Below are 16207 nucleotides of genomic sequence, written 5' to 3'. Positions count from 1 at the left end.
CTTATAAAGGTCACACCATTATTATGATTTAAACAAATTATCTTACCAGTTAATAAAAAAATATGGTACGACTTTTATAAGATAACTCGCCACGGAAAAAATATATTGATAAACTTCAATACCTCCTACAAATATTTGGCTTGGCAATTAATTTGCTCCTGTGCTGACAACAACTGCTCGGAAAACTAAAATTTTTCAGACCTATGTATAGTTAGGGTTCAGAAAAAATTCGTAGACCAAAGAAAACAGCAAATTTATAATAAATCAGGAACTTTATTTAAAAGCTATATTTACAAAAATACAATTATCTCAAAATATGTAATAATTAAACTACTAAGCATCAACAACCAAGTCAGAAGTAACACAACGCATGTTACGTAAATTATATCTAAAGTGCACCCAAATTACTTGACACAAAGTGTAAACCATACACAAAACGATTTTATAGAAAAGTTTTTTTTATCAAACAAAGGAAAAATAATAAAAATCATTTTTCAAAGTTTATTTCAGACCATATTTTTTTCCTAAACATTACACTTTGTGCCACGAAAATTGGGACAGAGTTTACAAAGTACATAGTTTAAATCTAATATCAACCGAAAATGTTCTAGTTACCAAACACACTGTACATAACAGCCTCCAATAAATATTTACCTCAAACAATAATATTAAGTTTCACACAATGCATGTTTGATTCACAATTAATAAGATGTCAATACAAAAATCACATTTTAAAATACCATGGAGAACAGAATGACTAGCGGAGATGTCATAAAGCAAAATGTTCTAAGAAAGTAGCGCGTTACTTGCCTTCTATGAAATCCGCCCATAATTTTCAAAATATCTCACCAATCAATCAAGACCAGTCTTTGACACATTGGTTTTGATTTGACAAGGAACCCGAACGCCACGTTAGTTCTAGTAACTGATCACGCCTACCGTACGTTGCTTGACCTACAAGAAGGCGCCTGATCTACCTTCCTTATGGCATCTCCGCTATCTTTCGTCCTCCGTGCAAAATACGAACACTTGATACACAAAACATTCAGCCAAAGAAACGCTCACAATATCAAAATGCTAAAATAATTTACTAAAAAAAGATCTTGATTTGCTCAAATTAATAAAAATGCTGGATTTTTCCAAAATTCCAATTAAGTAACTTTAAAGAGTATCTTTTACTCAATGTTTCGGACTAGATATGAAAGTAATCCAGATAGTAAAATCAATGTTTATTCAGCCAATAGAAATGCGGGTATTATTAAATCAACCAATAGCAACAAAGTTTGCGTACAACGCTTAAATTCTATTGGTTAAGAATGCTAATAGTTGAAAATTTTCCCGCGCTCACCTATCTTATTCTTTTGGCGATGCGAAATAGGTTACAATTACAAAAGTTGTTCGAGTACGTATTTTGTATAGATAATGTTAACAATATACATTGATATAGCTCCCAAACAGAAAAATTACAAATATATATAAAATGGGACTGTAAAAACGTTTCAAATTAATAAAATTGTATGCAATATGTTAATTTCATATCGTATTGATAATAATTTTGAAGAAATAAATTGCATAACGTTTTCCCCGTTTGGAAACATTATCATAACATAATTAGGCCCAAGTTCATAACACAAACGTCCGTTTTTCTCGGAACAAATGGCCACTTTGAAAATTGAACTCAAAAATTCATAATAAGCCTAAACTTGGGCCTTTGTAATATTTCAATTCCATAAATGAACTTTCGCTCTATATATACGTAAAGCCGAATCTTACTCGTATATCATTCAGAAGCCTAGCGTTCACCTACATATATGTATAAATAGACAATCACGTTTACATTCAAAGGCCATATCATATTATTATGAAGTAATATGTAAACTACGTTAAAGGCAAAAATAGGGAGGGGATTAATTACGGTGGAAATATTTATTAGGTTATATAGGTATGCATATTACGGTGAAAAGGAGCTATGTATTAAGTTATATTTGCACATGTATCAAGAATATTGGTATAAGAATATATTAGGGCGCCAGATGAATAAAAGCGCCAGAATATACTAACTCCGAATATAATGAAAGTTTGGTATGGGCGCTGAATATTGTATTACTTAGGGCGCCAGAATGACCCTGCGGGATTGTTTGAAAGAGTTACCGCGGCTCTGGTACATAAAAGGCCCACGACGGTTTTTAGTCAGTAAGAGTCTGACACTCCCTCACCGCTGCTAACCAAAAGCGGGAGCCGTCATTTGATGATTTTTAACGTCGATAAAAAAAAGGTTCAGACGCTAAGGCTATATAAATATTGAGAGTATATTTACTTTATACACGGCCAAAAATACGTTTTTTCCTACATTTATGGAATAAATTACGTGGTATATTCATAATATCGAAACTGCTTGTGACCTATTGTTATTTTTATTATATCTGAAACATGACTATTGTTTACACATTCATATCAAGTTATTTATTTATTTATCATTACTGACTTTTACATCATTCTTATTCAAGTATTTAGCAGCACATTTAGCTTAGAAAAGACCATACAAGTTTTTTTTAATCACTAGCGAGAAGGCGTATAAAATGTAAGTTATTTAAAATTAAAACTAAATGGTCGTATCCTTTACTAAGATGGTACCCTCCTATCAATCTAATGAATCAGTCTTTATAGTGAAAAGACGGCTCAATACAACCTAAGGCCGAAACAAGGCATTTTATTTTTCTATCACACACTTTTACTTAGCTTGAAATGTATTTACGATTTTGAACCTTATTTTTGATGCCATACGTGTTAAATTTATTGGAATTTAATATTGCGACATCTTCACATATGGTCGGTTAGCCCCATGGTAAGCTATCTGTGGAGATCAAAGGGCGAGGCCTATGTTCAGCAGTGGACGTCCTATGGCTGAGATGATGATGATGATGATGAAGCTATCTAGCTTGTGTTATGGGTGCTTACACAACTGATAAACTACACTTTACATACTTATATAAAACATATAATGACACCCAGACCACACCAAACAAGCATGCTCATCACACAAATGTTGACCGTACCAGGAATCGAACCCGGGACCATCAGTTCGGCAGTCCGGCATGGCGACCATTGCACAAACGTGGTCATCAAGTTGAAAATTTTAAGCTAGCCTTGAAATCTTTCTGGCGCCCATAGTCGCCGAGTTGGACCGAAAGATTACCACGAGGCAACTCTATAGCTATATTATTAAGGTTCAAAATCCTACTTCACTATCACATACACGCTAAATCTCTTCCTTAGTACACATACCTACTTCTTTCATAAGGCCTAAAACGTCTTTTTTCCCAGACAAAAGTTCTCCAGTTCAAAAATATGAGGCAATTTTTTAGGAATGTATTACAACCAAATTTTCGATGGAATAATAATATTAAGCTATATTTACTAGCCTTTATATTTAGCTACATATCTAGCTTTTGAGAAATATTTTTTCATGTTGTTTATTTACTTCTACTTTTTTTCAGTTTGAAATTCTTAGATATTTTTTCCAATAAAGTTCACTATCACATATATTTGATTAATATTGAAAAGGCTACAAAAAGGCTGTTTATTTTTAAAGATATTTTTTTTGCTGAATAGCGATAATATTTTCGACTAAACATTAATGAAAGCTTGAAAATTTTAAGAACTTGTTGTCCAAGGCGTATTTCCTATACCTATGACATTTATTGAGTCTATCAGTAACGCCATCTATGAGCCATCTATCGTATATATCCATATAATTAAGACATAATGTAATTTGTTCTCTATCACCTGGTGTTAAGGTTGGTATTTGTTTACGTTTCGAAGTGCTTGTAAATGCTGGTCACGTACGCCATCACTTGCTGCCAGTCGGGCCGTTCTTGTTGGATCATGTCTTGAATGTTCTGGAATTAAGAAACGACCAAAGTTAAAGTAACTCTACACATAACAAGACCACTAAAGAATAATTCATGAATGAATGAACACCACTCACTAGCTTTGAAATTAAAAAACAAACTGGTATAGAAAAAGAAGAAAGAATGCGGAATGGAGAAGAGTCAAGAATGCGGGTGACATACATGTGTATGTAAATATGTATAATGCACATTGTTGACTACTACCATAGTAGCAGTATCCGAGTTACTAAAACATATTATACAATGAATGTATATTTACATACACAATAAGTTTGGCTCACCCGATCTCGTGATAACATCTACTTATAACACAAAAATGGCAGCCTTCTTTTACAGAGACTTTTCTACAAAGTCCTCCAACATTTTCTTAATTTTAGTATGACATGTTGACAGTATATTTATATACTGTAAAATCCCGTGCATCGGAGAGCATGTTAATGTCGGTCCTCGGCTATGAGAGTGAAGGAATAGGGAGTGCACTTGTGTCCAAGCCAATGCTTGTGCACTATAAGATGTCCTGCGCAGCTAGCTTATCTCCTTACATGAAGAACAGCCTCCATGGTCGAAATTGGCCTTGAACGCCATTATTACTATAAAATACTGACCAGTGTGGTAGGTATGCCAACAGACTCGGCAGCTGCGAAGGCGACGGAGAAGTTGGTCCGCTTGTCGTGCGGCGACAGCGTGGAGTACGCGATGCGACTGTCGCCTAAGTACGAGTGCAGCAGAGCACATATCGCCATGCCATCGTTCCAGGATGAACTGAGGAGATTATAACAAATATTTATCACGTTTCATAGAGAATCAAATGATAAATATTATGTGAGATGCCATAAAAACAAAAAAAAAACCTAAATAGTTTTTTCTATAACTTATATTCTAGCTTCCTAAACAAGTCAAAATATCTTAGCTTGGCGCCGATCTTCAAACACAATCTTGTGTCCTAAGAGAGAAGAATAAATGGCCGAACATTAACAGCCTTGACAGTTGGATGAGCGTAAAGAATTATTGTCTGAGCTAGAAATATGATTAATTGACAGAAAACTTAATGTAAGGAAGGAGGACCACATGTCTATGAAATACGTCTGTACCTACATGTCTAACTCATTAACTAACTCTTGATAAAATTTAAAATTTTCCATAATAAAATTATTATTTAAGAAGTATGGCTTACCTAAAATTAGTAATATCGATGTTATTGTATCCCAGAGTCTTCTGCTGGCACCACTTGAGCAGCGCATTGCGTTTCGACCCACCATTTTTCACTTGTAAGGCGTTCAATGGGTCCTTTCTTTCACCTGTGGATTATTATATCAAAATAAAGATTATTATTACTAGAGTTTTATGTACATAAAGATCTTTGGAATTCTCGCGATTCGTTAAACTCATATTAGTTTATTTTTGGTAATTTTATTTACGTTTTTAATTAATTAGTGAGCGGTTAATGAACATTGTGTTTGATGTTTGTTTTTGTGAACATTTATCATGCACGTACACATAAAAGCTAAGCTTAATACTTACTGTCAACCTGTTAAATGTTTTATATGAAGATAACAAAAATAGTTTGGAATTATACTTTCGAGTAATGAATAAGTACACAACTTCCTCAAGAGAGTACTTAACCCAACTAACCAACTAACTGCAAATTTAACTCTTTACCATTTACACATACTACACTTCAACCGCTAAATTATTATTTATCTACTTTCTCCATTAATACATTAAAACAAAAACACAAAAATATGTGAAATGATTAAAAGTAAAAAAAACTAAATTGGTCTAACAGATTCCACAAAATTAACAAACTACACGATGTCAACATAACATCTCATTACTTTACAAACTCCTGCGCTCAGAGACATTTAATGATTAGGTACTTGCCACTCCTTAGTGAAGGATTTCTTTGAAAATCCGTCACTGAGGAATAGCTTAAGTAATCATTAAATGTCTCTGAGTGTGGGGAAAGACAAATAAGAAATGGCTAAACCCAACACTCAAAAACCCACCCCAAAGGAGCACATAATAAAACACTCACATATATCTCCATAGCTGTTCCGCCTGACGAAGCTCTCGATGGCCTTCTGCTGCAAGCTGTGCAGCGCCCGCTGCTCGTCCGGCATGTTCGCCTGCGCCGCCTCTGACCCCCACGTTAGGCACAACGTCAGCAAGCAACGCGACGGCTTTGTGATACTTTGGGTAACTTATAGGGGGACTAAGTACTAGGGAGTTTTTAGTAAGGGACTATGATCAGGGCCGGTATTTTACAACTACGAAGAATTAAGTAGCTCGGGAATTGTTTTTAGTGACGACTATCAGGGCCGGCCCTAAGGTAGTGTAGATGGTGCGATGCACAAGGGCGCCGCGATGAACCGACTTATAGGGTAATTAAGTAGGTAGAGAGTATTTTCTTTATGAGAACTATCTGGGCCGGTCGTTAGGTAATGTAGGTAGTGTGACGCAGAAGGCGCCATGTTTATAAAGGGGCGCCAAGTTGAACCGATCGGGGCGCCAGAATGGACCGACTGAATATTGGTCGAAAGGTGATTATTACAAAGGAGGTGAGCGGTCTACAGGGTGAAATTTCGGCCATTATTTGCTATATGGCATTTTATAAATATAATGTGTCATTTTTGAACTAACGACTTTTTTTGTGGGCGCCGGAACCGGCTCTGACTATGATTTAAAGTTGCAATACCCTTGTTATCATTGGAAATTAAGCTACTGCATATTTTGTTAGGTGAAGTTTGGGCTTACAGCCTTTGGAAACCTGCTATTAGCATAGCTCAAGCCACTAAAACTGTATTTTAGGGTAATGTCTAGTTAAGGATCAGTGTTATATTTTGGTAGTCCCAACCTTGAGTGAAGCCACTAGGATTATTTCATCTATAAAGACCCGAAGTTTATATCTTTGAATAGTCATAGTCAGAAACACCCCCTTATAAGAAGAATAAAAATGCACTCAATTTTCTTTTAAGTTCAGAAGACTTTTGCTCAAGGACAGAGATAGTTTAAAGTTTCAGAGGTTGCCTTTAATTTAGTTGTACTTAATTTTTAATGGTAACACATTTCAGGTTTTTTTTAGTATCACAAAACCGTCGACGATAGTACATGAGAGAAATATGCACACAGTCAGCAGGTGTATATTCCATAGTAGACACAAAACAATGCAAGAACCGTCCCCAATGAGTGAAGTCCAACAACCAACTCCATTAGAATAGGGGGGAAAAGTAGGGTAACACTCCATTTTTTATTTTGAGGGAATTTTCATTTATTTTTGTCTGAGTAATTGTTTAATTCCTTTGTCTATCACAATAATGATGAAAAGAAGTGAAGAAATAATAAATCCCAGTTGAAATATTTAAGAATAGAAAATACTTGCGAAATAAAAGATTTTTTAGACAATCATCAAGGTAAACAGTTATTGTAATTTTAGACAAAGGAAAAAAATATACCAATAACATATTTTGTAAAAACTGCATTTTGATATGCAGGATACTTAAGACTTTGCAAAAACAAAATTAAATATACAGGATATCAATGATTTTGCAAAAAAACTCATTTGATATCCAGGATACTAATAATTTTACAAAAAAATCTCCTTTTTTATACAGGATGGCAAAATTTTTGCAAAAGAAAAAAAAAATTTTCTAACTTCATATACAGGGTGTTTTAAAATAAAAGTCTAGTAGCATGCATGTACCAGCTAGGAGTTATTTAATAAATAAATTAGTAATTCGCACACAACACAGAACGTTAATAGGCTCGGGGGCTAAGCGCCGCGCTCATGCTGCCATGCTGGAAAAGATAAGCCACGGACATGCGATTATATGTAGCCGGGGACGGGGGTTATTATTTTTATTTTATGGGACTTCTTAAATTAAGTTTTTTTTGGGACATTAAAGTAATACATAATATGATCTAATCATGCTGTTTTCAAACTAAAAATAAATAATTCTGCATTATTCCTTTAATTATGTAATTGTTTTTTTTTATATATAATATTAGGCTTTATCCGTGCAATTATCCCCATTTTCCTAATATTGCGTTAAAATACTTTTTATTAAGATTTTTTTTTAAATATACACATAGCTTTTAATTCCCAATATGAGCCAAAACATGCTTCCATAATTTTCATAACAAAACACATATAATTTTTTTCTGAAATTATTCTAAAAAAATACAAACACCCCAAACTGCGAACCTCTTCCTTTAGGGAAGTCGTTTCAAATTAAAATTTTATTCAGAATTAAAAGCCTCAGTAACCTCTATACACCTAAAAACCCTACTTACTCTAATACTACTACAATTATCTCCGCTTACCATTAGCAATGGGCGAAGGCCTAGCGCCCCTTGCCGCGGGCGGCTTGGACGAGAAGGCGGAGCCGCCCATGCCGTTGGTAGCCGCTGTGGCATCGGCTATACCGTTCTTTATAGACGTCGACGTTGTTGTTACACCTACTGTTGTTTGCTGAAAGAAAATGTAGGTATTCTAGTATTTATTTATTTAATAGTTTATACACACACACATAATAAAGACAAGAAGAAAAAAAATGATACATTATATTTTGGTTGTTTAAAAATTTTTAGTTTGTAATTTGAGTCCTGGCAAAGAATCAGCCTGTATTTAATTTTACTTGTATTAGGGATTTTAAACAAGAACCAAATATCATATTGGAAGAATATTGGAGTAGATTTCAAAAAGAAAGTTCAAGGTTGTCTAGACCAGAATTCATATAGGATTAAGTAGTCACCTTTTTGCCAAACTGACCGTCCACCTTAGATGACAAAAAGCACCTTTTCATAAATTATTTTTTCAATTTATTATTCTTTATTGCATTACTAAATTCGAAATACATCATGTACGTACATCGCATATTATTGTAAATACTTTCATAAAAGTCACGAAATCTTTAATTCCTTACCTGTGGCCATTCTCCCACTGGTGTGGTGGCTGGCGACTGCTGCTTAGCTGCCTTCGCCGCGTTCTCTATACTCTCGATAAGAGACTTCACTGACAGACGCGAGTCTTGTCGGCTTACACCTGGAAAATAATACCGATGTCTGGATGATGGATGACTCAACAACCACAAAACACATAAAAGATGGAGATGACATATTATTTTTGGTCTTTCAGGAGCATTTCTTGGATCATTTAGGAAAAAACAAGCTGCATTATGGAATGGCATGCTATAATATGAGGACGATAACCGTATCTTACGATGACCATATCGTATGCCACCAAAGGACATACAGAGCTTGGCTTAGCAGAAGCCGTCTTTACACTGACAAAGGGAATTTAGAATTTCTTTTAATTTCTAGACATTATACAACTGTTAAGTTTTATTATACTTTCTACAGAATTCGCTCTTTAAAACCTACCTGGACCTGGATACAAGTTCTATGTAATAGAAAAGTGGTTGTTACCTTTCGTCCTCCTATGTGAAGCTGCGGTAGCCATGATGTCCTGTAACGAAGCGCTGGTCAGCAGCGGCGGCGGAGGCGGAGTCTCCTCTGTCCGTGGTGGTATGGCTGGAGATCAGACCATAGTCATCAGCTTAGAGTCACAGGATATCATCATCATATCAGCCAATTTTCGTCCACTGCTGAACGGTAGTGATAATTTCTTCAAATTCAGGGATAGGGAATTCAAATTCAGTTGTAAATATTTAGAGCAAAAACTTAGCTTCAAAAAATTGAATTGCTTTTGGAACTAAAATCTTGAATTCTGTAGATGACATTAAATCCATAGGTCTATTCAAACCCTAAACCAGGTGCATAAAACAAAAAGAAAAACCATGCTTATATTGTGACGTACAAATAAATTCATGCTATAATACACCTTAAACCTTGCCAAAACTCTTCAAGATCGTAACTTGTAATACCAAGCATGACCATGGGCCATAATCATTTTCATGTTTGAAAAAGAACAAAATGACGCTCACAAAAACAAATGAAGCTACTGAACGCATTCTGTCAAATATGGTTCATAGTACAGAACTCAAAAATATAATAAAGGGTGTGTTCGATAGAAGGAAGATATTTCGACCTTACCTAAAGCTGTGTACTAAATACCTTGGCTTTACGACCCAACACCATCTCTCACCTTCTATCTAACACACTTGAAACCCAGCGTTCAGAAGCCTAAAATGGAACACAAAACCTCCACCGTGACCGCCACCGATGAGACAACACACGACACTATCATGTTTCCATACATTGATACAGTTATTTACATAGAATTCACACTCGAACGTTTAGGTTTCCGGTCACAAAAGCTCAGACTTACGTAGCGGTCTTCTCGGAGGAGGGTCTTTGAGCGATCTCAGTGGGTGCGACAACCGTTTGTGTTCTAAAGTCCTCCAATATGGCTTTTCTCTTGGCAAGGAACCTGTATTGGTATCTATACTTGGAGACGTTGGATGTTGCAGCGATAATTTCCTCTGTGCAACTACATCAGTAGGTGCCTTTTCTAAACTTTGCACTATATCTACAACAGCTCCTGTAGGTTTCTTTGGCAAGTCTTTCGCGCTTGGCGCTTTCGATAACGATATTATCGATTTGGTAATGCTGGACATCTCTTTCACTGCCTCTGTGGGTTCAGCAAAATCTAGCGATTTAGATTTCATTAACCGTTCATTTGTTTTTGGTTTCTTTATTCTTCTGGGTACTTTTAACAGCTCTTCTCTAGGAACCGACTCAAAATCCTCGCTTGAAGACTGTCTTTGATTGGAAATCTTTTCATCATCCGCTATGTTTTCGTCTTTGGTTATTTCAGAGATGGCTGGACCTATTTCTTCATAGACATTTTCTTGTGTCTCTGAATATCTTCTTGGAGCAGGTTGTGGTAAATCGCTTGCTACTGTAGTTGCAGGTTCTCTTCTGATTTCCACTGGTTTGGGATTAACTGACTGGGATGTGTTTATAACAAAGGGTACACTTTCCACGGGCTGATAATATTTGTTGTCTTGCAACCATTGAGGGCTCTTAGATAACTTGCCAACTCCTGGGCTAGGGTCTGAAGATTTTGTTGGAACTTTTGGAGCAAGACCTTTTGTTTTTACTGGTTCTAAGGGTGGTATAGGTGATTTTGAAAAAGTGTTTACATTCTTTGATATTTCTATAGGTGAGGGTTTAGGTTTACTCGTTTTAGTAGCAGACTCGTTTTCTGGCAAGTTATCGTTAGACCCAAAGGTTTTCCACGATAGGAAAGGTAATGGTTTCGCTTTAACATTTTTTTGATAAAGAGGTTTCTTTTTGGTATTTTCTTCACTAGTTTTCTCATCTTTAACTTTATCGTCCTTAGTAACAGCAACTTGATCAATATCACTGTAATATACAGTTCCTTTCTTAGCCTCTTGTTTTTGTTCCACCGGAGTCTCTTGAGGTGCAAGAGGTTTAAAAAACACTGGTTGAATTAGTACTGGACTTATTATAATTGGGGAGGTCTGTGAAATATTCCCATTACTTAATTTTATTGGAGCTAAGAAAGTTCTGAAAGTATTGGCAGTCCTTTTAGTATTAAGGCTACTATCACTTGCACTATTTTGCACTGGTACTATCTTTGGTGTATCGTCACCTAAGTCTGTAGTGTTTATCGTTAAACGATAGCTTACATTATCATCTATAGGAAGCTCTGATGTAGGTTCAGGAGGAGGAACGTCTTTTACAGCTTCTGTAAAGGGATTGCTACTTTCCTGTACTGGACTGGGTATATTAACTTGAGAAGTAAGTGCACTATTATCATCTTTGGTATCTACATCTGTTATTTTTATGTCAGGTTGAGCTTTCAGCTCATTTTCTGGTAATTTCGGTAAGCTTGGTGGACTTGTATCTCTGCTGTTATCAATAGTATCCATGTCTTTAGTTTTAGAATCCGGTTCAGATGGGCTCTGATTTTCGGTCAAAACTTTTGTACACATAGATGCTCTTTTCTTGATTCTATTATTACCGATTATTCTACCTATGGCAGCCTTGAACGTGAGTTTAAGTTCTTCATTCACCATCTTTAGTTGTCTTTCAACATTATCATCAATGGGAATATCTCTTAGTAGTTCTTTTTTAGGTTGTATCAAATCAACCACTGGTTCTTTCTTAATGTCATCTGGATATGGGAAGGGGAGTAATTCTTCGGCTTTGACTACAGGCATATCTTTATTTATATCATTATTATTAGTCTCTAATATAGCGGTGACTTTGTTATTATTTTTCTCAAAAGGTGAAAGGAATACACTGTCAGATCCTTCTGTAAATAGAGACGTTTCACTTTGAGTGTTCGCAGTTAGTAAATCTACACTTGTAGCTTCATTTAAAGCCTCTTTATACTCTTCGTTTGTATTAAGATTATCCATACTGTAAGCCTTTGGTTTGCCATTAAACGTTCCTACCAGATTTGTGCTAAAAATTGTGCGTTGCCTCGGTATTGGAGCAAAAGCAGAATCTGACTTCAGGAACTTAAATCTGGGTGGCTTCACTGGCAATTCTGATACAGCAGGCGGACTTTCATTTAAATCTCGACAAAGGTCGATTGCATCTTGTCTTTTCAACTCCTTAGATTTAAAAGGAGGTAAGACAGTTTCAGCCAACACTCTAGTCGGGTACTCATCTGAAGGTGTTTTTGGGCTATCGTCAACATTGGTCTCGTCTGTGGTGACATTTTCGATTGCAATTTTAAATTGGTCTTTTAACAAATCGTTCACTTCTGTTTTGTCTTCTATGGAATTATTAGACCTGAAGAATGCTTGGTCTATCAAACTGACTTCTTTCGTTGGCAGTTCAGAAACACTATGCACTCTAGACAAGTATCTAGTTCTTATACTCTTGAATACTTCTTTAGATGGACTCATATCATCGCTCGTTTGAGAGAGAGATTCCTTGGAGTCTAATATATTTTCATCTGAATAAACGCTATCCATAGATTCGGACCTGTCAACACCTGTGTTGGTACATCAAATTGAGATTAGGACATTGTTTAACATAGATTCGATGGTTGATATCACTGTTAGTTTATGAATGTCTACGTAGTTAAGCATATTACACAGAATTAGCGCATGGTAATGCATGTTAATTCTGCTGAAATTATTAAACAGACTAAACGTTTGTATCGAAGATGTTTCATTTATGTAATTTCATGCAATATGAGAAGTAAGTCTACGCTTATTGTTTCAATTCAACTTAACAACAAACTAAAAGAGTTGAAATTACATTCTGTACAAAGTAAGAGTTGATATCCTGAAAAATAAGTCAGTATTTTTATATATATTTTATCACACTATCATAAAACAACCCACATTTCGTTTCATTTAGAGCATTTGCAAGATACAAAGCGAAATCAAGATATTCATCACAATGTTAAAGTCCAAACTACTTTCAAATCTACCTGTCATACACATGCAAAGCTCTCACTTGCGCGTTTTGTAGCGGACACACGATAATAAACATCTGCCAATCATTGTAATTTCAAACTTGGTGCAATACTTCCAAAATATTAAAAATAATGTGGAGTGCTCTCCCATATCACAAACAATGAAATAATAAATAAAAAAACTGTAACATATAAAGATTAATCACGAAGAGAAAATAGAATAAATTTTTACTGTCTCGACATTAGCTGCAGTTTCAGACAAATCCCAATAGCTTCGTCTATCTACATAGATGACTTTATACTTTTGTAACCACCAAACTGCGTGTATCATACAAGGGCCAATTCATAATTTTGGATAGGCATCCACAAGAAAACCCGCAAGTCTCTGTCTTACTAAGACTTACCTTTGAGGGAGTGCATCTGGTCTTCTAGAAGTCGTATCCTGTCTCTGGCGACTTTGTTCTCGGAGACTAGTCTTTCTAGTTCACGTTGGGCTTCGGTTTTGAAGTCGTTGGCTACACGGACCGTCATGAGAAGATCGCTTTGGAATTGCTTCCATTCGGCTTCCTGATTGGCAAGATTTGTGAGGTTGAATGTTTGTACATACTTTATAACTTTGCGCGTTATGTATGTATTTGTCTACATACATTTACCAAGTCGCATTATTGTCGGTTTGCTATTTATTTGAATTTTTAACTTAACATATGCTACTTTTATGTAAACAAATTCGATAAATAAATTGGGCCAGTAAAACACCCATAACAATAAAAATATTAAGAAGTTTTTTGGAATCTTCTCGATATATTTTACTGGGTATGCTGTTCTTCCTCATAATTTCAGTTTGTTTGGGATCCCTTCTATTTTAAATTTGCCTTATTTTTCGGTATTTTTGAAGCAGATCTTTTTTAAAGAAACCAAAGTAACACATAATCTATGTAAATCAGTACGTACATCTCTCTCCCGATCTCTAGTGAGCTGTGCATGTCGTGCCCGGGCGTCCTGCAGCTGTCGCTCGAGCTCCGCCACCCTCGCTAACGCCTCGCCCGCGCGGGACATCAGCGATAACTTCTCGTCTGATGCCATCTGCACCTGGAAATAAAAAAATATATATATTTACACAAATAGAATCCAAATAAGAAGAAAAATAGAATAACAAAAATTTATATTTTTCATTACAATATGATCCAGAATTGTGCTAAAATAGGATGCAAATTAAATTAATGACAATAAGCGATTTCAATCAAACTTAAAAATTACAAATTCTATTGACTTGTCTTCAAAATAGCATTTTGTCATCAAACTTAAAAATTACAAATTCTATTGACTTGTCTTCAAAATAGCATTTTGTCATCAAACTTAAAAATTACAAATTCTATTGACTTGTCTTCAAAATAGCATTTTGTCATCAAACTTAAAAATTACAAATTCTATTGACTTGTCTTCAAAATAGCATTTTGTCATCAAACTTAAAAATTACAAATTCTATTGACTTGTCTTCAAAATAGCATTTTGTCATCAAACTTAAAAATTACAAATTCTATTGACTTGTCTTCAAAATAGCATTTTGTCATCAAACTTAAAAATTACAAATTCTATTGACTTGTCTTCAAAATAGCATTTTGTCATCAAACTTAAAATTACAAATTCTATTGACTTGTCTTCAAAATAGCATTTTGTCATCAAACTTAAAAATTACAAATTCTATTGACTTGTCTTCAAAATAGCATTTTGTCATCAAACTTAAAAATTACAAATTCTATTGACTTGTCTTCAAATAATACTTTGTAAGTCTCACTATCTAGACAATTATTTGGTAAAATTTAAAATTATAATCAAAAAGAAGTACATAGATTAGTATTTATCACTTTCCAGTCGTACATTTGACGAGAATAAATAGAAAGAGATTGAAATTTGACATAATTGCATGAAGCTTATGTTAAAATCTGCAGAAAGCTGAACTTCTTGGCTTTCGCTTTTAATAGTTTCAAACTCAAAATCATAATTTTCTGGTTGTTTCTTCTTATAAGTAATACCTGTATTTGCATCTCCTCTGCGTTTTCCTGCAATGTCTTCATCTCTCCTTGCATGGCGGTCTTCTCCTGTCGCAGCTGTTCGATCTGGAATTCCAACTCCGATATCGTTGATTTCGCGTTGTTTCGCGACACCTGGAACATTTTGTTGATGGTTGAATTTAATATCGAATATGCTCTACCATTTATCATATATTTTAATGCTTATACGTTTTATATGCGTTCTTTTTTGGTGTACCCATAAATCATGTTTTTTTTTTCAGTTTTTAAATATTTGTATGGCTTGTTTTAGTTATTTTTATTTCTAGCCCACTTAATAGATACCTAACGACCTATTGTTGCATTAATATTTTTTCTTTCTAAATGCTTGTTCCACATTCTCAGTTTTTCATAACTACCAACATCATCTCATCTTTATTTTTCTTCTTCATCATCAACTGCTGATATATTCCATCGTTCATTTCCAAAAGGATCAGTTAGATCTACTGTTATTCTCAGATTTTACAGTCTAAAAAATCAATGGTGTTATTCCAAAAAGCTTAAGAAAATTTTCTTCATCCACCACAAACTACATACCATAGCATCATCATGCATCTTCCTCGCATCGGAATGAGCTCTATCCAACTGTCGCTGCGCATGCGCCAGCCTCTCTGCCAGCGCCAGCGCCCGCGCCGCCGCCGCCTCCGCGTCGCGACGCGCTGCGGCCGCCGCCGCTTCCGCTTCCGCTGCCCCTTCCGCTACACCTGCTCGTTCTTCTAACTGGAAGACCAACATGTCACATGTAAGTTGAAGAATATGTACATGTAGAACATGTAAGTAGTTGACCTTTTCTTAGTGACAGTTTTGCCCAATTTTTTCGCAAAAGCAACTGCTGTGACGGAGCATCAAAAAATTTGGGTGCGAAA

General features: G+C 35.3%; 1 protein-coding gene across 1 annotated transcript in view; it reads right to left on the bottom strand.

Annotated features, from left to right (window-relative positions):
• Positions 1 to 253: 253 nt before the first annotated feature.
• The window catches only part of LOC110380196 (uncharacterized), a 32914-nt gene continuing 16960 nt past the window's right edge, over positions 254 to 16207 (bottom strand). The window contains exons 13-24 of the mRNA XM_064040511.1: positions 15879 to 16061; positions 15306 to 15437; positions 14224 to 14361; positions 13677 to 13839; positions 10198 to 12843; positions 9336 to 9440; positions 8834 to 8952; positions 8232 to 8379; positions 5947 to 6048; positions 5086 to 5209; positions 4517 to 4673; positions 254 to 3899 (exon numbers count right to left, since the gene is read on the bottom strand). Coding sequence (XP_063896581.1) covers positions 3810 to 3899; positions 4517 to 4673; positions 5086 to 5209; positions 5947 to 6048; positions 8232 to 8379; positions 8834 to 8952; positions 9336 to 9440; positions 10198 to 12843; positions 13677 to 13839; positions 14224 to 14361; positions 15306 to 15437; positions 15879 to 16061 — 4107 coding nt within the window. The 3' untranslated portion in view covers positions 254 to 3809. The remainder of the gene's footprint in view (positions 3900 to 4516; positions 4674 to 5085; positions 5210 to 5946; positions 6049 to 8231; positions 8380 to 8833; positions 8953 to 9335; positions 9441 to 10197; positions 12844 to 13676; positions 13840 to 14223; positions 14362 to 15305; positions 15438 to 15878; positions 16062 to 16207) is intronic.

The sequence above is a fragment of the Helicoverpa armigera genome, chromosome 22 (assembly GCF_030705265.1).
Source record: "Helicoverpa armigera isolate CAAS_96S chromosome 22, ASM3070526v1, whole genome shotgun sequence".
NCBI classification, from domain to species: domain Eukaryota; kingdom Metazoa; phylum Arthropoda; class Insecta; order Lepidoptera; family Noctuidae; genus Helicoverpa; species Helicoverpa armigera.
Note: the sequence above shows the minus strand (reverse complement) of the source record. Positions and strands in the feature narration are given on the sequence as shown.